General features: G+C 40.3%; 2 protein-coding genes across 4 annotated transcripts in view; one reads left to right on the top strand and one right to left on the bottom strand.

The window, feature by feature from the left end:
• Positions 1-1,392: 1,392 nt before the first annotated feature.
• On the bottom strand, positions 1,393-12,974 carry rcbtb2 (regulator of chromosome condensation (RCC1) and BTB (POZ) domain containing protein 2). 3 transcript variants are annotated; one of them, XM_071515501.1, is made up of 12 exons: positions 12,768-12,974; positions 11,207-11,341; positions 9,397-9,547; positions 8,998-9,164; positions 8,715-8,873; positions 8,355-8,462; positions 8,114-8,256; positions 7,544-7,758; positions 5,393-5,519; positions 3,442-3,581; positions 3,208-3,338; positions 1,393-3,070 (listed from the first exon to the last, which is right to left on the bottom strand). In XM_071515501.1, the coding sequence occupies exons 2-12, from the start codon at positions 11,330-11,332 to the stop codon at positions 2,930-2,932; spliced, it is 1,608 nt and encodes a 535-aa protein (XP_071371602.1). In that variant the 5' UTR covers positions 11,333-11,341; positions 12,768-12,974; the 3' UTR covers positions 1,393-2,929. The 3 variants fall into 3 exon arrangements, with proteins under 3 accessions (XP_071371602.1, XP_071371604.1, XP_071371605.1); XM_071515503.1 differs by having other exon boundaries at positions 7,544-7,734; XM_071515504.1 differs by having other exon boundaries at positions 2,983-3,100.
• A 2,698-nt stretch (positions 12,975-15,672) lies between these two features.
• The window catches only part of fndc3a (fibronectin type III domain containing 3A), a gene marked incomplete at its 3' end in the record, with an annotated part of 55,238 nt that continues 44,479 nt past the window's right edge, over positions 15,673-26,431 (top strand). The window contains exons 1-2 of the mRNA XM_071515511.1: positions 15,673-16,081; positions 21,085-21,228. Of these exons, the coding sequence (XP_071371612.1) occupies positions 21,118-21,228 (111 nt within the window). The remainder of the gene's footprint in view (positions 16,082-21,084; positions 21,229-26,431) is intronic.

The raw sequence follows: 26,431 nt of genomic DNA, 5'->3' as shown, positions 1-26,431 counted from the left end.
GGCAGCAGGCACTAAAAAAAAAAAAAAAGAAAGATGAAGTGCAGCTCTCTTCTGTCAAACTTCACTCATATAGAAGCAGCAAACATAAAAGTTAACGCTTTATTTTTGTCCCGGATTAAACTACACCCCCAGGGCAAAAGTACTGTATGCTGTAGATCGAGTTCAAGAACATCGAGTTGGCTTTGGGGAACTGTTGGTTTTAGGAAAAAGAAGTGTTTATCGGAGAAAAACAGATCACATTTTTTATTACTATATCGAGAGGCTATGAGGTACTGTGCCAAAGTGTGGCCACACACTTCCTTATTTTTCGATGTAAAACCGTTAAACAGCCACTTCTTGCTGTTTCCCCAATTAATTTAGGTTTACACGCGGCTCGGTTATTTTTGTTGGTCTGTCATTTACCAGAAAACCAAACCCTGCAATATCACCTTTTAAATTACTCCAACACCAAATAACCATCTGAAAATCACATATAAAAAACAGTATCTTGAAAGTAGCACACACAGAAAAAATGTTTTAGGAGTAACCATTAGGGAGATCCGAGAAATGGGATTATCCTCTGAGAGATGCTGATCTGGCTTGCATCACACCATGCCAAAACAAACCGTCTGCTGAGGCTTGGCATTGGGATTTCATCTCCTGTTACTGACTCCAAAGCGATTACAGATTATCAATACATATTCAATACTAAAAGAAAATTGTATAACTTCCTGGGCCAGCAGGATATTTAAGATATATAGAGAAAATTACTTCCTTAGAACTATAGCTGGCAATGCATGACATTAGTAGAAGTATTATGAATGTTGTACTAAATCTAAAGTATTAAAGCTATTTAAACAAGTGATCTTGAAAGTTTGGTTTGCTTGTATTTCACTGGTATTTCACTGACTTTACACCACAACACCTTATTTGTACATTCATATAAAAAAAAGTGGTACTTTCAGGAGAAAGAGCAAGCCTACAATGACTCCTTTGAGTAGGAAACTGGTGGGTTACTGCAACCATCATAAACGTTGCTCAAGATCCGCTGTGGTACAGTTGCACATTATCAGATTGAAGCTGAATGAAACTTCCAACATGTAGTGTGAATACTCTGCAGGCTTACAGTATAGAACTTCATATATATCATGAAGTGTTCAAGTGCAACACACTGCCCCCCTATGGCTAAGAGTTGCTAGTGGCGAAATATGGTTTTGCTTCTTTGGAGTCAAGAACCCCATTTTCCCTGATTAAGTTATGTGTGGATGGAGTTTTCATATGAAACAGACTTCAATATTTCACATGTATGTGAGTCTAACCTGTCAAGGCAATTTCCTTTGAGTTATCCCATATCAGACACATAGATCACATGAATAATACATGCATCAAAGAAGCAGTTTCCATACAAAATGAGAACACACAGGCAACTTTAATAATTATCAAAATGTTCAAAAAAACAAAACAAAAAAAACAAAACAATAATTGGCTTGTTAAAGTAAAAGCATTGTGTTACATTCTATTCATTGGGATATAGGTATTTAATGTGGAATCATCTCTTCAATACATCAAAAGACCTGCTGGTCCCTTGTGAGAGTTGGGCAATATTCAACACATTCAGTTGGCAATTACACTGGGGAAGCAGTTGTATTATCTCACTACCACTAACAGGGGAGAAATATAGTCAGACACTTGTAAAAAGAACCACAGGCATACTGCTATCGCATTAATAAAAAACAAAACAAAACAAACTTTTGTAAACATACCAAATTTGCAAGGAAACCCAACTGCAAAGTCAGTTGCATTTGTTCTACAGTGTAACATCACAGACAGGATATATATGAGAATATGCTTGTGTCGTCTTTCCACTGAGAACAAGACAGATGCCAGATGTTTCCAGCAGCACAGGGAAGGTTAATCAGAACATGGGTAAACATGCAGTAGGACGACCTTATCTCTCCTAAAGTATGATTGAGGGCTGGCTTCACCTTTTCCTATCAGCCTGCTGTCTGTGGCCAAAAAACAACCTACTGCAAAAAGTGCAAATGTTGGTCAGTACAAAAATCAGACAGTAACTGCAAGACTGGATGGCAAAGGCAAGTAACTAAGCTATAAAACAAAGTGGCAAAATACTACTTTGACTTACACATGACAAAAAAAGGACATTACCATTGGTCAGATAAAAACTAATTGTTCAGTAAAAAAACAAAAAAACAAAACATAAGTACATTATGTTTCATGTTCCTAAAGCAACTGAACACCTTGTAATCTTTGCTAATTAAATACTACTTCTCAGTCCTGAAAGTTAGAGAATAAAGGCTTCGAAGAAAAGCAGCACAATGTGAAGGGTCAACTCTTGACTATAGCCTGTTTATCACTAATCATATTGTACTGCAGTACAATACACATTCATCATTTTTTAGATTAGTCAGATAGGGAAGTGTGACACAGATCACTGATACCACAACCCCAAACCGCTGATTGTATTGATTGTACTGCATTTCCAGGCATCCTGTCTCTCATAGCTTGTTGTTACTGTGAGAAAAACCCCCTGCACCCCAAAATCAAAAAATCCTTTCTGGAAAATAAATCAATCAGACACTGAATGAGCGAAGCGTTTTGTCAGTTATATAGACTGTAATGATAGAAAGACGACGACGCTGCCTTCCTATTTGGTCTCTGTGTTCTGTAACCCAATATTGACGCCCTAAGCAACCACTGTTTGGGCTAGTTTCAGGGCAAAGTAACACTTGAACACCGGCGGAGGGTAAAACCTTAAAACCCTTTGTGTCTGCTGTGTTTACATCCCCAGCAACAAGGCTCTGAAGCATCAATGAGCTCGGTGTTTACTTTGGTCTTGGGTCGACTCTCGAGACCGCTGCGGGCCTTTTCAAGTTCCTGACATTTCCATACCCTTGCTGTGTGCGAACCCATCGCTACTGGCACGCTGCAGTCAATTTTTGAAGGCCCCGTAGCGGCTGGCTTTGCTAATGAAGTTCTTGAGCAGGTCGTGGTCCATGTCGGCGAAGGCCTGGGTCTGCGTGACGGCCGTGAGGTGGTTGACGCAAAACTTGAAGCAGAACTCCTCCAGGTCCTAAAAATGAAGAGGGCTGGCTGGTCAATGCTGAGGAGTACAACAGAGAGTGCATTGACTTGTAGGGGACAAGAGCTACTGAGGAAAGCCCCTTATCGCTGAGGTGTCGGACAGTGTGTCGGGGGTTATAAGCTTACCCGCGCCTCGTACTTGACAGCAGCAGAGAGCAGAGTAATGGCGTTCTCCTCAGAGATGCCTCTCTTGATGGTTTCCTGGCACAGCCTCTTCAGCCTCGTCTCTCTGTAGTATGTGGCCAAGTCTAGCAGCCCTGCAACACCCCAGAGACCAAACAACACACAGGTGAGTGCGTTCAGTCAGTGTTTTCTAGTGCTTGCTGTGTAAAACACTGTGTTTCCCTGGCCTGGGCTTACCAATAGCATCCTCTGGTGGCAGGTTAATGGTGTCTGTGTAAAGGTATTCCAGAAAGGCTCGATACACCAGATATGAGAACTGGTGGATTTCTATGGACTCCTCATCCGTTTCATTCAGCAGCGCACGGAAATGCTCACACCTGCAAGGGGAAGGAAAGGGCCAAACTGTTTACATTACAAGCTTACAATGCACATCTGTACACATTTCTGAACACTTGTTCTGATAATGTGAATCACTTGCACGTCTGTTTCCACCTGTAAATCTGTCATGAAATAAATGTCTGAAATTTATTCATTTGCTGTATTACTTTCAATACGTTTGGTTGTTGCAGTTATTTGTTTTTATTATCATCAGTACTCATTATGTGACCCCTTTATTTCCCCACAGGGAAAATATAGCGCATTGATAATATGGTGAATTATGGTTAAACTTAAAAACAATATGCTGAGAAAAATATACATATTTTTTTTTTTTTATTCTTATTTCCGGTGATTGTTACTGTTGTATTGTACTGAAACATGTACATTGTATTGAACTGAAATTAATAAAAAAAAAAAATCATATCTAATGGTATATTCTGCCAACAATTATAGCCCACAGTATTTTTCCTACAATATTTGTTCTTTATAGTCCACTATGTACCCAGCGATTTCCATTAGCCAATTCCCATCACTGCCGATGTTTTTTTTATTTTTTTTGTACATGTTGACACAAAATGCATGGAATTAAAAATGAAATAGAAAAGAATTACAAGTGTACAGGTGAGGTGAGAAACACAGTCAGGGCTTATAGATGCCTCACCTGAACAACAAGATTATACAGTTTACTAAAGAGAGGGAAAAAAAAAGCTTTTCTAGTCTATGATAGTGCCATCTCTGTTGTTATCGAGTTATCGATTCTTCATTGTCTCAGCACATCTGAAAAGTGTCATTTATATTTCATCACGCCGAAGCAGGCATGAGACCAACTTTGCAGACAGCCTGACTCCTTCCTCCTCACAGAGCAGAAGAGCAAAAGACTAGAATGCGGATATTGCGTGTCGAAGTGTGGTTATAAAAAGAAAAATGGGAAACAATAGGTCCGTCTTTGCTTCCTCATGACAGTAACAGGAAAGACGAGGAAACCATGTCTGAGAGATGGAGTTTAAATATAGGCTACACACAGCATGTAGGTTAAATTCATCATTACAGTTGGAGAAAGATGGCTGAGCATGTTCACTGTCATTAGACTATACGCTAAAGCGGCACAACTAATCGTAGATAATTGTGCTTTGCAATTTTACGTTTCCATGACTAATAATCATGTAATTCGGCAATACTGAAGAGTTTGTTATTTTTCTGGTTCCCCTGATTCCACCGATGTGGTATATTAAGCGCCTGCATCACACGTGAACAATCACAACCTCTGAGTGTGCAACATGCACCCATGTGACAAAAACAAAAGTTAAGATGGAGAAGCAGGCAGCTCCGGTGGTAAAGACAGAAAGACGCCTTACATAGTCAATCTCGCGACTAACACAGTGGATAATGTTAGAGAGAAAAACATGAAGACATTGTTTCAGTTCCTAAAAGTGGAACATCATCTGACATTTGGAGATTTGGAGACTTTGGTTTTAAACTAGATGATGACAAACAAGTACAGATTCTGTGCAAGTAATAAAGCAGTAAATATCATTTGAATTCTGTAAATAAGGACCACAATAAGAGTGAGACAGAAAGGGTGAAAAAAGACTTTTTACCTGCTGCTACTATGAGCAATTCTGCACAAAAAAGTAAAAAAGTGAAAATATATGTTAAGGTGCAAAAGAGGAAAAAAATGTTGTTTCCCGAAACCGAGACAAATAATCACGATCACTGTATTTAGCAAAGCAATCAGGACTATAGTTTTTGCCATAAACATGCAGTCCTAGTGAACACGGTTGTACATTTTCAAGGTGCTGATTTTGTGTACCTGATTTTGAGCAGGGCTTTGTGAACATGGATGCATTTCCCATCAACCAAGAACTTCAGATCTGAAATCTCTGGGCTGTCAAACTCCCTCTTCAGTGACTGGGCCACAGTCAGGTAGTCATCTCCGTCTGGCATATAGAAACACACTTTTTAGTTTAAAAAAAACACATAGAAAGAATAAAAATCTGAATGCTTTTTGTTGCTGCACAATGAGGTTTGCCTTTGTAATTATATAAGGGCTAAGAGCTTACGTTAATCTATTTTACAATCTTGTAATCCATGGGTTGACCTTGGCGAGTGTTTAAATATTAAATTATACTCCTCGTCTCTTGATAGGTAAACATTTACAAGTATATCTCAAATGATCTGCTTGTATTCATCAGATTTTGTTTTTGGTCACTTAAACTTTGACACATTAATTTTTTGTGGGGAGGGAGGTTGTGTGTGTGTGTGTGTATGTGTGAGTTTATGGTGTATGGGTGTGTTTATGGTGCTGTTTGAAATCAGACTAATAGTCACCAGATAAGACAGGTGTTATGAGCTATTAGAAGATAAGATCCAGAGGGGTCATTAGACAAGCAATACATTTCTCTGTCCAACAATATGTATCAAATGACACCTGTCACATGATTAAAATAAATAATGTAGAAAGGACACGATTCAGTGGCTATAAAGTTCATTCAACAAGTTAGTCAAGTTATAAAATTTGGATTGGTACAAGTAGTTTCATCATTTTAGTTGATTTTGTGGCAATTTTTAACTACCCAAAAACAGACAAATCACAAAAAAAGCTACCTAAAGACCTTAAAGAGTAATACAGTTTCTCTCTGCCTACTGCATGATTTCAAAAAATTCAGAAAATGGGCGTGAAGAGGGAAGTTTGAGGTTGGGCCGGATTGGTGAGAACAGGAACAGGTGGGAACATTTTAACCAGTGGAGGGCGAACTGAGTCAGGTTTAGTGAGATAAATATGGTACAGGCACCATTTGACTGGCATTGTTGTATTTCATAACTAAACTCGAAAAACAATGTTTTCGTGTGGAGTTACTCTTTAAAGAATACTTGGAAAAGGGTTTGAATCTTGATTTGACAAAGTTAACCTTTGGTATTTGGAAATTCCTGCAGAAGCAGGCCATTTTGGCAATTGGACAGTGAGTACTTCTTGCAAGTGACTTAAAAACAAACCCACAGCACTGCTCCAGACTTTGTATACTTGTGATGCCTGGTTATTGCCAAAGAACAAATGTATGTCACATAAATCCCCTCTGGCCTCTCTCTAAGGAACGCCAGTGAATTTCAGAATTAATTCTATAATATTATTAAAGCCTTACATGGTCAGGCGCCAGACTTCACTTCTGAGTTGCTGTGTCCTGATTTCACATCAAGGCCCCTTAAGTCCTCTAAGTTCGGACTATTGGCTGCTCTGAAGCCTTGATCAACTCATTTTTGTAGAGTTACTTCTGATAAAGACTATAAAGGCTCATGCTTTTTACTAGTAAAAATTCTTTGTGTTTAAATCGCCACTTATTTTAACTGTCTTCCTTTTATCTTTTATGTTGCTGGTTTATACTGTCTTTTTTGTCCCTTGTGTTTTATGCTGCGTTTTATTTTAGTTTCTTGGTGTTATGTTTTATGAGGCTGTCATGATACCAAAGGTTTCAATCCGTCATTGTAGGGGGCGAGTTAAAACAGCCATTAAAATAGATAATTTAAAACCTCGGGAATGACAAAGAGGAGGAACAGATGGACGCTAATTAGACTGTGTGAGCGCCGAAGATCTTGGTGGTTTTACAATCTTAGTTAACAGACTCTTCAGAAGGATGCCATTCACTCTATTAAACTGAGTTTTGCCAAAGGATAAAGATCCCAGAAGTGCATGTTTATGGCCTTCAGTTGGGTTAGACTGCAAATGTGATCCATCGCAATCTGGGCAGATGCATGATTGTTCTATGTGGCCAGGAAGCCAGGTTTCCTGTTTATTTCTTAGACAACTTCCCACTGCATAGTATGATTCCATGAAACCAGTCAGTAAGAGGGCAAATGGGACAATGTCCTAAGGTTGATACTAATTCCTTAATTACTAGCAAGAATGTCTGGGATGCGAGTCTCGATTTCAAATTAAGCAACGCTTATACACCCAAAACACTCTTACCTACTGTAAGGAGGTGCCATGTGACCGCCGGTGTGGCGAAGCAGGCAAACACGTCATCTGTGGTGCTGAAATGGGTGAGGTGGGGGCTGGCTACCGCTTGACCTCGACACTGACCCCACATCAGGACCTGCCCACTCTGGGTCTTGGCAGCAGATGTGTGGCTGGTGTGACATGCAGCCACCTCCACCATCCTAGAAAAAAACAACAACAAACCCCTGTAGACTAATTTTAGCAAGGACCGAACAAATTCAGAATTCAAATTTCAAAGTACTACTACTTACTCTATAGCTGTAATATGCCAATTAAAAAGGACCTACAAACCATCCTAACTATATGGACAAAATGACATAGATCCCCACAATGAGCACTACTTCACTTTACTCAAACTTCTCTAGATTCAACAATCTGTTGACAACAGATTCGTATACTGGGGCAGTAATTCCACAGTTGTCTAGGAGACATTTAACCACTAAACAAATCACTCTCTCAGGACCCTGTGATGTAGACCTTAGAAAATGGCAGAGAAGTGTCACTGCTGATTTAGGCCAGAGGTAAAGATTAACTACTAACCTCTCCTTGTCAGTGTTAATTAGGGTGGGAAGAGCTTGGTTGCTCTTGTTGCCGGTTCCCAACTGCCCATATGAGTTGGCCCCCCACGCGTAAACAAACCCCTCATCTGTAAGTGCCAATGTATGCGCATATCCACAGGCAACCTGCATATTGAAGAAAGAACGTTATTAATCTGCATTTTAACTGAACCGCAATGTCAAAAACATAGCATTTTGAGATTAATTTCTCAGTAGACTCTCACCTGGACGATGTTGACACCCTGGAGAGCAGCGATCCTGCATGGAGTCTGTTGATTTCCATTGTTGCCCAAACCTAGCTGCCCATTGCAATTGTAACCCCAACCATAGATCTACAAAACAGAATACATATTTAAGTACATAGTAGGCCTACATTAAGGCATTACATATCAGATGTCTTCCCCTATAACGCACAAGCAAGACATAAACTTATCTATTTCTTATGTTTGTCTGATATACACATTTGAATTAGCCTACCTCTCAAAAAAGGTTTGAGCTTGCTAGGCTAAATCAACTCTTGACCTACTGAGGGCATTTATTCACTTATTCACGTTAAACATCTCCAGATTAACATAACCCATTACCTCTCCGTTGTCCAGTACAGCCATAGAGCAGAGTTGACCACAGGCTATGTTTACCACCACTTTGTTCTGTAGACAGCTGCTGACCCGCCGTGGTGTAGGCTGGTTGGCAGTGGACCCCGAACCTACTTGGCCTGAGTTGTTGTAACCCCATGCGTACACCTGGATATAGAGATAAAATGTTCAGCGTTCCAAGAAATACACAGATCAACCAGACAGAAAGGACATAACCAAATATCAAATACATTTTTCACGTGGCCCTAATCCTCTTCCGTAGATAAGTTACCTCTCCATCGGTTGTGAGGGCAATAGTGTGGTGGGAGCCACAGGCCACTTCCGTCACCCTCTTGCTCAGGAGGTTGGTGGAGACGAGGGCGGGGGTCAGGCCGTGGTTGGTGGTCCCGTTGCCCAGTTGGCTGTAGCCGTTGTGGCCCCATGCAAACACCTCTCCATCTACAGAGGGCAGCGGGCAAACTTTCATCCATGTTGTCTCAGTGGTTAATATTTTATGAACAGATAAGAAGCAGAAACAGTTAGCTTGACAAAATGTATAGTTGGAGCTCAGCACTCCTCTTATTACATATCGCCTAAGAACAAATCAAAACATGACGAAGACACCTTGATTAAGGGTAGTACTGACTACATTCGGTCTACTTTTTGATGCAATATTGTGCCACTTGTTTACCTGCAGTAGCGATAACCACATGCGGTCCTGTTCCATAGCTTAGGGACACAATTTTCTTTCCACACAGGATATCAATCCTGCGGGGCTCAATAGTGCTTTGAAGGTCTCCAAGCCCTAAACAGCCACTGCAGTTGGTGCCCAGAGCAAAGACCTGCAAATAAGACCAAACAAATTGCTAAAATGATACTTATACTGATAATCAGGGAGGTTGCATTCTGATGTTTACTGATACATACTTAAGTTTACTGGTACATATTGATGTTTACTGATGCATGCTAATACCTCAGTAAACACAATGTTTACTGAATGTTTACAATGTAGCCTATACTATTACACATTGATAATGTTTGTAATGTTTAAGGGAGGCTACATTATGTTACTGTTTACATTGACTGTAATGGCAGAAGAAGCTGTACCAAAAGTTAGCTAACAAGGTGAACAATTAATTTTTCACTTAATTTTGTCTAATTTTCCATGTCCTAACACACACTTATTTAGCAATACATGCAATAAAATAATTTTCACAAGATTTTTTCTTTCTTGTATTTTCATATCAAAACCATGTTACTTTTCCTTCACGGATAACTGAATATTTTTAGTGGTAGATGCACTGTGTATCAGTATGTGTGCATAAAAATCATCATAGATTTATGAACAATCCCATCCCATCCCATTAGCCTATATACAACCTGCAACTTCTAAAATGACATGAGTGGCGACACCAGGGACACAATACTCCTCGTCTCCCTCTTCCTCCTCTGCTTCCTGCAATCCTGCTTCAAAAACAGGGGTGATGGAGGTGTTGGGAGGAGGTACCCGGTCCTCTCAAATGGAATTTCCAGCTAGCATCCTGTTCTTCCATGTTTGCTACGGTCCATCCTGCCAACTTCTGAACGATCCCTCCCCCCGTGTCCCGCCCCAACATTCTGTTTCAACTGGAAATACCTTCAATTAGAGGCGCAAGACACTCCCAAAAAGCCATTTCATGTTGTCTTTAAGGTATCAAATGTGACTCACCGCACCATTGCTTTGTCTGTCCTTGTTGTGGGTGTGTAGGTGCAAAAATCCAATAGGCTTAAGAATGCATAGTTGATAGCAAATCAACATTTTTCACAAGATCATATTCTTCTTCTTATGCAATAAATAGGCTATGTGAAGAAGAATATGATCTTGTGAATGATTTTGATTTGCTAGAGTGTGGGTACTAGCTATGCATTCTTAAGCCTAAATGTTGTCTTTAACGAATGTTTAAACTTTTTACTTTGCACTGACACAGCAAACTCACAGCTAAATTAAACTAGGCCTGCACCAAACCTACTGTACAACCTCTCATGACATGCTATTTTCTGTGCAGGCAGGGCAGGCTGAACAGAACACACCCCGCCCTTTCAAGTGACATCAACCAGAATAAATGCGTTTCAAAGCCACAATGTCCAGTAGTTAACGTAAGATAATTGGTTTCTCCACAGAGACAAACAAATGAATAAGTGGGTAATGACGAGGCATGCAGTAGGCTACACCTTTCCGCTGGATAAAAACAGGGCTTGCACAGGTATTAGGCCTACGTGGCTAAAGATAGCCTCATTCTATCTGCTTATCCCTGTGTCTGGAACTGCACCATGTGTCTACCGGTGACTGACAGGCCTTCAGCATTTTACTATCCTAAGTACTTAATATATCACATCGGATAATGACACCAATATTTTTAAAGCAGATTAAATCTACCAGGTAATTTCTTTCTGTTATGTTCCGAACCAACTCAACGTCAACAACAGGATTAAAGGCCCCTAGCTTAAAGGGCGAGCATTACCTCGTCGTTAACTGTGACATAGAGGGCTTCGTTAGCAGCGCTGCCAAAGACACAAGCCTGGCGGATAAGCCGTAGTTCCTCAGGAGGCAAGAGTGCAAACACTGGCCACTTCCCCACGTCCAGCATACTACTCAGCTGTGAAATGAGGAGAAAACACATTCAGATAGAAGAGGACAAAAGTCACTTATAGATTCTGATTTACAAAACAACAACAAAAATGCATTAAATCAAAGCAGACAGCTTGGCAAATATAGGCCTAAATGGAGAGTTAATTTGAGAATCAAAATCTGCCACAGCTGTCATCTGGTATGCTGTCTGTATTCCAGAAAATTGAGATTCATAATAGAGTCTAGTCAATTATATATTTTTTTCAGTATGCCTAGGGTTGGTTGGTAAAGACCTGCCCTCTCCGCCCAATATATCTATCAGCTGCCATATAAATTTGAGAGCTACTGCCTTCAGCAAATGTATATGTTGCTAATAATACCCCCACTTTTCATGAGAGACTCAATCTGGATCCCCAGAATTGAAATACACACCTTCCCTATTAGCAATCCAAAGATAGATGTTGACTGAAAAAGTGAGTCTGAAATCAAGTCCCTGTCAAGATTTCTGAGAACTTTTTCTTAACCACGCTCTCTCAAACCTGCTACTGGGTTTCAGGAACACCACAGCTAAACCAAAACGCATGAATGTGTACTTTAGTTTACATCAAGATAGTTTTAGGGCTGGTATAACTTAACCATAAGAAATGGGTTGTCTGGCACCTTGGAATTGATGGAGATCATTAATCCATTTTAAAGACTCATTTCTTTCCAAGATCAAGATATGCTCATAAGTCCCACTACATCTGAAAGGTCCCTCATATCCCTGGAAAAGACACAGATCCCTTGCACTGCTCTCAAAACACCTGCCTCACATTAGTGCAGGTAATGCTGTCATGTAGAAGAGAATAACACTTTTAACATGACGAAAGTGACAATATGTAGAAATTCACAGCACTAGCTATGTACACAAATTTCGACTTTGTATCATAACAAACTCCAATATGCAACTTTACCATTAAAATCACCTCTCGGGAATGCTGTCAAATACAGCAAATCGATGCTTGATACTCAGTGATCAATAAAATAAATGCTATGACTGCACACACACAAAACTATACTTACAAATAAACAAAAACAGCCAAAATCTAGCATGGCCCCTAACCTACTGAAGTGATGAGCACCGCCCTGCCCAATCACCACTATGTGCACTAGTTTATGTGTTCAAAACTTCAAATCAACCAAAGAACAACAATTTTAAGTTGAGATAAAATGCCAAAGAGAGTACAAACGACACACAAAACACGATGCACGTTGTGTAGTAAAAGCAGCCAGGGTTTACAAGCTAATAATAGAAATGTAACGTTAGCTACATCCACCGTAATCTAAAAACTAAAGCCGCGCTTGCTAACAAGAGCTATTGAGCTAATTAGCTAGCTAGATAGCTAAACTTGGTTAAATGTAACGTTAATGTTGACGTTAATGCTAGATTGCGCCGTTTATAGTTTGACAGTTACCTTGCTGTTGTTGCTCTACTAATCGTCAGCGATGTCGTTGTCGAATCGACAGTGATAATGGCAATTTCTCAGCCAACATTTTTGGCAAATCAAGTTGCTGATGGAGTCATCTCCTCAATCTCGTATTAGTCAAGCTTCACAGCAACTGATTTTGATTGTTGTAGTTAGCTTGTTCGGCTCGCTCACTGCACTCGAGATGATAACCGCTTGTACGTTACTTCCTGTAATCTGAAGGGGTCAAATGTTGCGTTCAAGGTAAATCGGAGCTGGGAGTTTTCCGATGTCTACTCTTACTACTACTAGGCTTATCACCACCACCACCACCACCACCACCACTACTAATATTACTATTACTACTACTACTAATACTACTACGACGACTACTACTACTACAGTACTACAACTACTACTGCTGCTGATGCTAAAAAAAAAACTGCTAGCGGCACTACTACTGCTGACAGACTACAACTGAATTGTGCAAGAAGGAAACGTTTGCTTTTGTGGACTAAGATAAAAGATGGACATTCAGAAAACTAGTAGAAAATGTTGTTTTAGTAGTTGCTTTGTATTATATTAGCTGTTTTATTTTTGCACTATTCTGCTAAGTGACCTGGAAGTCTGTGTCTTATGTTGTTGTAATTGTGTGTCATGTAATCCCATGTGGGACGGCCTGGGCCATTTAGATGGTATGACACAAAAATAAAATAAAAATCATTCATTCATTCATTCATTCATTCAGGACTATTGCTACAAGGTACTTCAAACTCATATCTAACAATCAAATCTTTGCAGATGCACTGTCGTAGCAGATAGGGTTCTATGTGTGGTATAATGTGTACCTGTTTGCGGTTCCTTGACATGAAACATTTTGGGAACTGATGTACTAGAACACAAGATCTCATACATGTCAGGCAGACAGAACTGACAAGGCACAATATACTAGAAAAATAACCTGACTTCAAAATTTGCGCCATGGTTTTGTGTCAGTTTTGAATATTATTTTTTGTGTAGTTTTCATTAATTTTTTTGATATCCTTTCCCAAGTCAATTTTTCATGCTGCACATCTATATGAAATGGGAAAAAAAAAATCTGCCAAACAAGATTGTTTTTCCAAAACTGCACACTGTATCTTATCAATAGCATATCAACAACCTAAATCAAACAAGCCTATGAAACATTCCCAGCACTGACTTGCCATGAATGCAACTTTGCCCCTACAACACACAGACAAGAAGGGGTGGCCCCATTCAGGCTGATGGAAAATGCACCTGTACATTTTCCATTAGGTGCAGGTGATAAAATGTGACTGACTTTAAAACTATTTTAGTAATTAATCAATCTGGTTAGACTATATTGTATCAATATATTGGACAACTAAAATCCTGTAAAAACACTTCATGATACATGCTGCGAGACTGTTTCCTGAAATGCATCTGATACATTTGGTTATTTTTGTGACTGCTTTTCCAAATAACACTTGAATATCTTCTATATAGGGCTATATCTCCCCTCCACTTCCATTCTCTTTTGCCAACTGAACAAGTCAGTTTGCGTTTTGGTTTTGTTCCACCTTGCTAATATGTTACAGAACTGTAGTGACAGTTTAGGCAAATAAAATATCAAGTCAAAGATATGAGCTCAAGCCTCTTAGCAATTATAGTCCTCAACGTTTTCCTGATGTGTTCTACTATGTAGCCTACTCTTCTGGAAGCTGCAGAGAAAAAGGCAAAATAACAATAATGATAATAATAATTGTTATGTGGAAAATACACTGTCATCACTCTTTCTCCAGGAATCAAGAGGTTTGGTCATCAGTTTTCTGGAGGACAAATTCTGCTCAAGTTGTAAAACTAAAAGACTGGCTACACGTGAAGTTAGTGCTCCACAGGTCCAGCAGGTGGAGCCATGGATAGCCTGACGGTCAAGTCTTATTATGAGCTACTGGACACATTTAATTTGTTTGTGCCAAAGATAAAATCACATGTGTAATATGTGCCTTTAAAAAGAACCTTTAAGGTGATATTTCACTTAGCACGTTTTCACTTTAATGCACCGGGAAGGTCTAAAAGATATCATATCCTATTTATAAAATATATTAAATATTTATAAATGAAACATAAATATGGGCAGTCCACCCACAAAATGATACAGCAGTCTATAAAGTCGCCCTTGAATACAAAGACTACTAGATCTATGGGGAGTTTATGTGTTTTTTTGTTTGTGTGTGTGTGTGTGTGTGTGGGTGAGTGAGTGATCACAATTCAAATTGCAATATTTATAAACATAATTGAACTGCGATGTTAACATATGGAGTAACATGAAGTCTAATGGTATGTTTTGAACGGTCCCTACACATAAAATCTGTTGTCTATGCTGAACTGCCCACCTAATGGTTAATGCAAAAAATGACCCAAGTTAACGTTATTTTTTTTATGATCCTCTCTTTAAAATCTCTGTGTCTAGAGATCGGGACTGTAGCATGTCATAAAATGTTGAAGGAAAGAGAAAACATATCCACATGAGTGTCATAAACCTTGGGCACGTCTGTTCGGCAGTGCACGGCTGGGCGTGCCACGGCCGTATTCCTACGTAAGATAGACAATTGCTATTTATAATGTTCGTTTTTCACTTACTGCATATGATAAGCATGTTATGCTCTGACAACTGACTTTACCCTCTCAGTGACTTGGCAGGCGAACCGATCACAGCCACGTCAACCTTAAAGTCCGCCTACAGTCATGATAATGCAGGCAGACAACAGAGACGTATTATAATATCGGACAGACCTGAACTCGCGTCCCCACCTAGCGTTCTAATATCGGAAATCTTGCTGCTCGCTATCTTGGAACACATCATTATTTGGTGTAATACGCATGCGTACGGAGTCCTGTGAGTGATGGCGACATTCCAGCCTTTTATGCGCGGAGCAGGGTTGGATGAAAAGTATCTCGATAAAATTGGCAATTAAGCTAACGTTATCGATACTTCGCAGCGTCGCTGTAGCTGGCTAGTTACTCCGATCTGTTTTATTGCTAGCTAATGCGAGCGATCGCCGTTCAAAGCTCGAGAAAAGCACATCTTCATCTTGCTAACTATTAGCTAGGTAGCATTAGCTAGCTAACGCTAGCATGTCACATTTTGCCTTCTCTCACGTCTAGGTAGGTAGCTAGCAAGCTATCCATCTCAGGTGGTGCTGAAAGTAGCTTGTTATCCGATCTAGCTAACGTTAACATATTTTGGAAAAGTTGCAAAGGATTCATCCCTGTGTATCAGCGTGTCAGTCAAGACTGCAGCTGCTGTGCCGACTGAGTGAGTGAGTAGCTAACTGTGTTGTTGGTAATAACTCTTTCTTGTAATGGTGACAGATTACAGTGTATTTACTGGAATGCTAACATCGCTCGCTAAGGGAATTCTAAACTCTACTCGCTTTCATTAATTAGCTGTAGTGTTATGCGTCAGTTAGGTAACAGCAAGTTAGGACATAACGCTAAACACACACACCTGTAGAGTAAACATTTGCCTTTGCTGCGAGGCATCTCTGGCAATTAAGGGACGTTAGCACTGAACATGGAGCTTATCATCCATAGTCAGACATATTAAATATATTTGGTTAATGCCTATACGTTAATTGAATGACTTGGCAACGTTAAGATTTGGTAACGTTTGTATACGCGGTCGAGATAGAGGGTTGCCAGTTAGCTAACTGGCTAACAGTTAGCTGGCTAACAGTTAGGCGGATTGCCAAATTAAATGTTTTCGATAGTTTACGGTTACAAAGTGTGAGACAGGTGACGATAAGGAAACATTTCTCCAGATGTTGTAGTCGAGCTCCCACACTTAACGAAAGCATTCGAGCTTATACTAAAGTAAAACGGTGAATGACTGGTTTTAAAACTGAAAGATTAACGTGTTTCACTACTTCATACAACTGACGTCTTGATATTTAATCCTCATCACCACAGTGTTTCTTACGCCTTTTAAATGTAAAATTACACATGGTACTGAGGGACAATCAATTAGGAAAAGCGTTGCCTTTAGATAGGTTAATAATTCTATCCATTCAAGGTGTTTCCTCTGCTATATGAAAACCGTAACTGAAAAACAGCTGTTCTCTGGTTATCAGTTGCTCTCTTAGCCACAGTCAAATATGATGTACAGTCAGGGCAAATACAGATGTTCCCACAATTTGGATGTAGAGGTAACTTTGGGCTTGCTGTAACATATGGAGTCCTTTTTCAGGGTGAGTTGCTATTGTTTCACCAGTAAAGTTGTTAATAGGAGGCTGGTATGATTTCTGATTGTTTGTCAGCAACTTGTGTAGCCAGATAATTTCCTAGTGTTGGCATATAAGCGAAGATGTAGTGGCAGGTCAGGAGGCAGTGTCTTTGTGTTTGTCTTCTAACACAGGTAAGATGGTACTCATGCAGCCACTACAGATGATTGCAGGTAGCTCAGAGCTGGGCTATGCAATGGATATTTTATTGCCTAGTTCACCTCTATAAGATGGCTTCATGTTGAGAAAATGGCACCTGAACCCTTGAATCCATATTTCCCCAGTGAGAGTACCATGTCACTTGCGTTGTCGTCATTAGTGTGAAAATGTGTGTGTGGGTGGGTGCATACTAAAAGTAGAGAACTGCCTGTGACCAGGGCTTCCCTTTGCGTCACTGCCCTCTCCATTGACCTATAGGGTAACTGTGGTGAGCATATTCTTGGCTCTGATGGTAAACCTGAGTGTTGATAGATCTAATATTGTCTACTGTAGTGTTTCAGATCCCACCGGTGATTGTAGTGTTTGACTCATAGGCCTAATGACAGCAGAAGGAGCCTGCCATCATCTAAAGCCTAGTAATACTACGCTAATCTCACGTCGCTCCTCTACTGTAGCAGCACTTCTCTCAAATCCAGTTCATTGACCATCACACTGTAAACTGACTTTGTTTAAGCTTAAGGAGGGGAGTGGCTAAAGCTAACAGATAAGCCAGATCACTGTGAGGTTTAGGAGCGCATGCGCTAGATTGTAATTAGGTTCAAGGACACATATTCCATTTCTCTCTTGGTGTTCTGCTGTTTTTGAGAGATTTTGTGTTACCCATGTAATCTTTTTAGTGACAAGTGGGACTGATGAGCCCTCAGTGTAGCCCATTGACTTTTTAGTCTTATTTAATTGCTGTGTCTTGGCAGCAATGGAGAGTATCGTCCCTGGATCCACTCATAGGGCTAGACGTGACATGAGCCTGTGTATAATCCCCCTAGGTTGATGTGCGCTTGATGATTGCTTGAACTTATTAAACACTAAACTGCCACCACGGTCAACTTTTTGAGATCTTTGTGTATTATGTGAAGGATGTTCAAAACACTTTGGACAACAAATGGGACTTCAGTCAGTGGTCCTGTGTAGTTTTTTCTGTGGGAGCCACTTTGAGCCTGCATGGCTTGAGAATTTATCTGGCTTGGTTGAAGGCAGTGAAATTTTTCCATATTTCATAATCTTCTTTATTGAATATTCCTTTCCTCTCATATGCCCCCTTCCACTGAATACATTGTCTAAACACAATACAGACAAAATGAAGCCTGTATTATTACCCTTTAAGAAGTTGTCCATGATCATCTGTCATCTGACACACTTAGATCCCTTTCTTCTCACTTCATGAAAGAAGAAAATAAAAAAGAAGCTTATTTTCAGTCCACTGATGGGATAATCTGGTCTATTGTGTTTGATGTAACAGAAAAAGGACAACTGACGGCTACTTTGCATTCTGTTTTGTATCCATCCTGCTTCTGAACATATTAGCTGCACAGATGGCAGGTGATGTACATGGCATTAGAAAATATCTCTTGCCTATTAATTGTGTGCTTTTTTAAACCAAAAACTGTGTAGTGTATTTTAAATTGGGAGGAAGAGGGAGGCAAACATTTTTTTATTGTGAAAGCATTTTCAACAGAATTGCATGCTTTGTTGCCTCAAATTGTGTTTTGATACTAGCCTAAATATTGAAAAAGCATATGTGTATTCATGGAGGGTGCAGGGGGAGCAGGATGTCTAAGGCAAAACATAGTATTTCAACTGGATTTAAAGGTGAAACAAAATACGTTTCAGATTGCATTGGCTACAAACACAAACATAAAACTAATTGTTTCCGTGTAGCCCAATGGAGTTGGTCAATAAACGGTTAGCCTAAATGAGCCAAAACAATGAACTCAAAAGCCATTTTGTTTGAGGGGAAAAATGGAACAGCATTAAGATAAAGTCTCTCAAAACAACAACATTTATCCAAAGAATCACATAAAACCTTCCAACCCTTAACAAAGCATGGGCACGTACATGCCCACAGATTTCCTACAAACCTACTATTCATAATGGTTTACTGGGCTACAAGTAAGTAAACCTTTATTTATATAGCACGTTTCAAATCAGTGAGGTACAAACTGCTTCACAACATAAAAATCATAGAATCAGAAAACAACAAGGGTACAAAGTGCGTCGCAACAGTATTAAACAGATGGATACAATACAAACAATATGCAGTGGAGCCACAAATAAAAGTATAATGACATAGCCTAATATACAAAAAATTTAAGAAAAGGCCAGTGAAAATAAATGAGTTATAAGATGTAGGGACACTGTCTTATTGTGTGCACAGCTCAGTATCCTTTAGACCCTGATTGGGTTTTCAATGCAGTTCTCTGGCTCATAGTTCAGAACATACTTCAATGTTTCCCCGTAGGATTTTTTCCAGCAGCAGTGTGTGCACACGGATGTGTTTTGCAGGAGTTCTCAGGTTTAGGCCTGTTTGTGTCTGCGTTCTGTGTGCACGCTCTCACACACACACACACACACACACACACACACACACACACACACACACACAAACATACGCCTGTGTCCAAAATGGAACGAACTGACTACAATAATGTATTTTTGTGTTATCAGTGTTTATTCTGATAATGACACAGAAAATAAATAAATGGATAAATAAACACACAAACAGATCACTTTCTATGAAACCAATGAAATGGAACATAAAGAGCAAATGAGAAAACTCTTTTTTTCAGTGGCAGACTGCACTCAAGTAGTGAGCTTTTAATCTTGTGTGGAGTTTTTAAGAAAGCACGTAAGCAAGCTCATTTGAAAATTGAAATGAAAAGGATGAATACGTTATTTCGCATGTCACACAATAGCCTAGCCAGACACTCTCCATTGCTGATAAACTCTCCTTCTCCAGCAAGCTGTTTCGAGTGAGCAACTTTGTAACTTTACCTCAGCTGATGTGGCACGCCAGCTGGTTTCCCGCTGTTTACACGGACCATACAAGTTCCATCAGAGCGGGGCATCCAAAAAGACAGAGTTACAAACAATACAGCAAGAGATTCTGACGGCCCCTGAAACATCTATTCAGTGTATTGACTTGATCTGTATCCACCAAGGTGTTTGCTACGTCTTTGAGGAACTGATATAAGTATAGAGATTGATGTGAGCTCATTATCCCACCGCAGTTGCAGTGTAAGGTAGGCTACAACCTTATGTAGGCTATGAACAGCACAGCGGTTTCTGCTGTCAAATTATCCCTGATTGAGTCAGTTTAACACACAAAGCACAGTGCGCTATATTTACGCATCACAATAATTCTGTTGTTTGATGTCTTTTTAAACGAGCAAAAATGTTTCATTTTTGTCAGCAGGAGTTGACGTTCAAAGCGAAAGTAAAAGAAACATGGGCAGCACAAACCCTGCTGTCATTCATGTGTTTATGAGCAATGGCTTTCAAAAGACCAATGCTTTACTGATTGTAGGGTAGAGGAATTGTTCAATTGTGCCTGCAAATTAATGTGGGTTGGTGGTAATGTAGGTTTCAAACAAACTGGGAGGGGAAACTATGTAGGGGAAACATTGTTGGCATCTTCATTCATTCATTCATTTTCTCTACCTGCTTAAATCTTATTGTCAGTATCAACAAGAAAAATCTCTGCAAGAGATTATAGCATGGCAATGTTGGCAGAAATGTTGATCATAAACACAAAATATACGAGTATCAAACAATTTATGTAGCCGGTTTCAACATAGTAGTGTTGAACTGATGTGTGCTTAGAAATCTCAGGTATTTTGTTGGACCATAATAAACGTTCCCAGTGGCAAATGTATGACATATTTTCTAATTTTATATATCATTATTGGTAGAATTTCTCAGTTAATTTCTCCTGTACTTAGCATAGGCCTAATTACTTGGCTAGAAGACTATTTACTCATGACGATGTTGCTGCAGGTCTTTGTGATATTGTTTGTGCAATAACACTGATCGCTGTGTCTTTGTTGCAGGAGTACCTCTTCAGTGGTGTGAATGAGGGAGACATGGCAGACCACACCCCACCTCTGGAGTCCGGCCAGCTTCTCAGCCCTGAACTCCCACTCCTGGCCTCACCACCGCCCCCTGCCATGGTCAACGGGGAGGGCCCCCAACAGGTACCTTCAGACCCCTCTGCTCTTGGCTCTCTCCCCCATTAGTCACGCTTGCTGCATTAAGACTGTTATGCCCAACATTTCCTTTCAACAAACTGCTTTGTAATTAGAGTTGAGCGGATTTGTTAGAAGTAGTGCACCGAGCCTGTTGTTTTGTCTGTTGTGGGTCTTAAAAGTGTGCAGCTGCTGAACTGGGTTATGTTTTGTATTAAACTGCATGTGGTTAAGCCTATAATGAAGAAAATGAACTCAGAATTCCAAGTGTTGGCTGTTTTGAACTTGACTAGAGATTTGGCAAAAATATCAATGAGGGGTGCACCGATTAATTGGCCTACTATTGGTGTCAGCCTATTATTGGTATTGGCCAATGAGAGTAAAAATTCTCACAATCAGTCATCAGCCAATGGTTTAAAAATTACAGATTGTTCCCCCCTATTGTTAGCCTCGCAAGCCAGATATTTCTCGCAGTGTCAAAGAACACAATCTGCATTGCAAAAGATCGAAAATGTATACCTCACTTGATAGTGGTGATCAGTAGGGCTGTCACTGTAACAAAAAATCGAATTCAATTAAAAAAAAAAAAAGATTTGTCTCAGAAATGTCTATTTTTAAGGCTAAATATCCAGTGGCCGATAGATATTTGTTGCACATGTTTTTCCGTCTATCCACAGGGGGCTTCAGGGCATAAGCGGATAGAGATCCTTAACAGAGACTAGTACATGGTAGAGGAATATAGATCCTTTCACCCTTTTGTCGGATGCAAAAAGTTGTCTTGAAGCCGGCTTATTGGCAGCAAACCGGCTTTTGGTGCTGTGTGAAAGGAGTACTTTAAAAAGCCGGCTTTCTAACGCATTATGCGGTATACGTTGTCACCTCCAGCAAGGACGTTATGTTTTCGGTGCCGTTTGTTTGTCTGTTAGCAGGATTACGGAAAAACTACTGGCCTGATTTTCATGAAACTTCGTGGAAGGGTGTAGCATGGGCCAAGGAAGAACCCATTAAATTTTGGAGCGGATCCGGATCCGACTCACGAACAAGCAATAATAGCACGAACCTTGCTGGAGGTCTGCGCTCTCCGAGTGCCCTTCTAGTTATGATATGTTTCACAATGTCACGAAGATAACTAATCAGAAACTACCATGTGCCGTCACATTTACTTACTTACTAGCTGAGAGGCTTGGACTAGCCTGTGCCTGGCCGTAGAAACAGACCAACACAGGCATTTATATTGGATATTTCATATTTACCTCCGCCAAGGAGGTTATGTTTTCAGTGCCGTTTGTTTGTCTGTTAGCAGGATTACAGAAAAACTACAGGCTTGATTTTCATGAAACTTCGTGGAAGGGTGTAGCATGGGCCAAGGAAGAACCCATTAAATTTTGGAGCGGATCCGGATCCGACTCACAAACAAGCAATAATAGCACAAACCTTGGCGGAGGTCTGCGCTCTCCGAGTGCCCTTGTAGTTATTTAAAAAATGGAATTTCCCTGTTCATTTTTGAAACTCATGTTGGTATGCAAATTCCAATGTAAATTCGACTTCAATTTAAAGTCCCCATGAAATGAACTTTTACTTCCTCGAAAACAGAGTATCTTTAATGGTGACCAGGAGGTGTAAATAAAAATTCACAGATTGTTTTATTGGTTGAACCAGTTGGACCACACATACACATACACACACACACACCCCACCCCCACCTCCCACATCAAATCAAGGAAATAAAGATGTTGTTTCAAGTGACAGCCCTAGCGATCAGTGCATGGTCAAATTGGAGATACTGTCTGGTTTGACTATCATTGCTATTTCAACAATACACCATAGTGATGAGGCTACCAAAAGTGTTTCTAAACTACAAGTCAAATCAGATTTGTAGAACCTGTCAAAAATAATCTCAGTCTGATATATTGTCCATATTGTAAAGCCCTACGTTTTATTTTGTTACATTCAGATTGCCTACTCATTTCGGCATAATGTTGAACCAATGTAACTTACCAGCCTCTTGTGAAACCTGATGCCTTCGGAGGCTTGCTTCAGATGCAAAACAAAATATTCAAAAATGATTCTCACTCAGAACAGAGTACTGAAAGAGAATACTGAAAGAACCTCAACCGGATTTGCTGTCATCATTTCATCATTTCGGCAGTTCATTGCAAGTATTCTGAGGCAACAGGTGCTTGTTGATTATGAACCACGTCTCTCTCGATCTCCGTCTTGATAACGGGCTTCGCTGTATGAGTAAAGGATATGGGGTGATGTCCCCCTTCATCACCCTTCAGTATCAGGCTGAGACTGAGTGGGTCTGACAAGCCTGGGTGATTTCCCTGTCATTTTGATGGTCATCAGTTCGATTTGCTTAGGTTTCCGTGACTTCCTAGGGGATAGCATGTAACCTAGAGCGATATCTTTTCCATCACTTCCTCAGTCTTATTCAGTTTGTCCACATAAGACTTGCTAATATTAGCACTGCCCTATGAACACGCCTCTCCAGCCATCTTGTCATTTTTTTCCACAGTGGAAAATCCCTTGCCTGAATCGGGCTTTGTTCACGTAGAGATCAAATTTTGCTTGTTTTGTTGGGCAGTGAGGGTGTTGTTCTCATGGAATTCAGTTACCTTGCCACCTCCCACCATGGTTACCTGATTACTTATACACATCCTATGTCGAGGCTTACGGTGTGCTATAAGAGCTAGAGAAGTACACTGCTATTATTCCTGGCTTACATCATTACCACCCTGCTGCTCAGACCAATTTGAGACACTGTGCGTTCATGATGGTTAAAATGCACTGAAATGTGTTCTCATGAGGAGAAATAACAAGTATCACATAGCACAGAGCAGTTGTTGTGTTTTTCTACAGCGTGATCATTTTGTCCTCGCATTGTTTGTGATTCTGATTGTTGTGTATTTCATTAACCTTTCAGTTAACTGGCATTGAATGAAATGCTTTCTCTGATTAAAAGGAGCTAGGTTTTTACTGCCCTCTGGAAGGCAGATATGGCACTGGAGATGTGATGTGATTCATTTCGTGACCTCAGAGTTAGAATACTGATCACCTGTGAAGCCAAAAAAAAAACAAACCCTGACATCAGTGATCCTTTTTTGCAGTATTTGATGTAGGTCTTTTCAAGGATTTTTACTGTGGCCTTTACTGTGAGTGAGATGTAGCTTACGTGTTTGTATGTCTGGGGAGGTGTGTAAATATCATGACAGCTGGAGAGTGAGGAGCAGGAACCACTGGAGGGGTCTGGCCCTGACAGAGCAAGGCAGGACTGTGGTGACAGTGAAGAGGATTCACAGCGATGGCTGACCCCTCTGTCTCTGACCTTTTAGTTGGAGAGGCTGCAAGGACACCTCATTCTTTGTTCTTGGTTTCTTTTTCTCAGTCTCTGCTTGGTATTAACGCTCTGTTGGACCAATTAGTCTGAGTCAGAGAGGAAGCTGTTGTCTAGGGGTCATTACCTGAGATGATTCCTTTTTAGAGATGACTTGGGCTGTGCTATGATTCACTGCTTCCATCCATTTAAGCACCCCCCAACTTTTTCCTGCTCTTGCCTTTTTTGTTTTTTAACTAAATTGGTAACTGATGATTCAGTCTGTTTCTGTTAATGTTTAAGCCTAACTAATGGTTTATGTACGTAGCTGTTGTCTCTACTGGTAGCTGTGTACATGTTCCACTTTTTTTTTTCAATGCTCTTTTTTACTAGACCTGACATTTAATGCTTTTGTGTTCTTTGTGCTTGTGTTTTCATGCACCTTTGTTATTTTTAATGGTTTTTTGTTCTCGCTGTTGCTTTGTAAACCTGACAGTGTATGTATTCTGATAAAACCACAATGAGAAACATTCGATAAATTGTTCCTAGGAATGAATCGTTTGCTATTATTTTCCAAAATATTCTCAGAGTATCAGTATCACTATCTGGCACGGTCTCTTTGCTGTGCAGTTTCTCTGTGAGAAACCCCTACATAAGAATCATCCAACCAATCAGGGGAACTCATGCCTGTTTGCACACTGTTTCGAGTCAGTATGGTTGAAGGGAGGGGCTGTCGAGGGATGGGTTAGAAAAAGCAGTGGATGGAGGAGGAGGTAGCTTGTCTTTTGGTTGTTGTTTATTATTTCAGCAAAATTCTAACATTGTTATGTACATTTTTTTCAAAAACATGATCATGTCAGTTTTAAATCTGCTACGACTAGAGCCGAGATTGAAAGAGCAAACGTCAGTGTTTGCTCTGGTCGAGTGAGAGGAGCACTTTGCATAAACCAGTAAGTTCACAAATTGAGCAGAGCAGACAGCCATGAGTGTGTGGTCTGCTTGTGGCTGCGTGCCATGCGTGGGCTAATGTTACAGTGGGATAGTAAGGCCTCGCTCCTGACTCCCTCCGTTGACGTCTTTAGTGCTGGCCTTGTATGTCATAGCCAGACACAGGAGACAGGGCCTTGGGCATGAGCCCCTCACAGGTTGCCACTGGGTTCGAGATTGTGTGGCAAAAATGTAACCCACTCTTCATGTCTCCTGGCCAGCCACTGAATCATCCAAGGACGCTCAGAAGACGGGGGAGAGCCCACAACCCCCGTTTCTCAGCTAGTGTGAGGAGGTGGACAGTGCATGACTCAACAGTGTTTAGGACACTTAAGGCCCATTCACATCTAGAACGATAACTATAAAGATAATTATAACTATAAAAAGATTTCAATCATTATAAGTAAATAGAATGTCTGTGTTCACAATACAACTGTAGCTATAAAAACATCCAAAATGACAACTATAACTATATTCTTGGTTCCATCTCAGAGCGATTTTTCTGGCGGTAGAGACAATGATAAAACATTTTCAACCAATCAAGCTAAAGTTCTACAAAGGACAGGGTGGGAGAATTCAGTAGTTCACTGCAGTGATGGAGCTGCTGCTGAGGAACTGATTACAGAAATCCAGAGGAACCCAGCGTTGTTTGACAAAGACCATCGCCTCTAAAAATGTTGAAAAGAAACGTGACATACCGGTCGGGATCGGAAGAGCTCTTTGGATTAGCGATAAGGCGTGTTTACTGACATGGAAGCTAGTTAAATCGCTACCTTTTGCTAGCATGATGCTACGAAAATAGCATAATCTCTTGGCCAACCTGACCGCAAATGCGCTATTATCCTATGTTTTTAATATGACCGGGAGGTAACAACATGTGTCTCCAGTATCCTGTTGAAACCCGTGCAG

This window comes from Centroberyx affinis, unplaced genomic scaffold, assembly GCF_046629955.1.
Source record: "Centroberyx affinis isolate AG114_WGS23_722 - 3 ecotype Tasmania unplaced genomic scaffold, CSIRO-AGI_Caff_v1 ptg000358l_1, whole genome shotgun sequence".
In the NCBI taxonomy this organism is placed as follows: Eukaryota; Metazoa; Chordata; class Actinopteri; order Beryciformes; family Berycidae; genus Centroberyx; species Centroberyx affinis.
This window is presented reverse-complemented; position numbering and strand designations above follow the sequence as displayed.

Bases quoted from the DNA above. Each gene is read 5' to 3' on its own strand.
- rcbtb2 (XM_071515501.1), bottom strand. From the start codon at position 11,332: ATGCTGGACGTGGGGAAGTGGCCAGTGTTTGCACTCTTGCCTCCTGAG. The intron at 3,582-5,392 runs GTACACAAAATC...TTCCCCTTGCAG, and splicing joins AAAGCCCTGCTCAAAATCAG to GTGTGAGCATTTCCGTGCGC. The intron at 3,339-3,441 runs GTAAGCCCAGGC...GGGGTGTTGCAG, and splicing joins GCCACCAGAGGATGCTATTG to GGCTGCTAGACTTGGCCACA.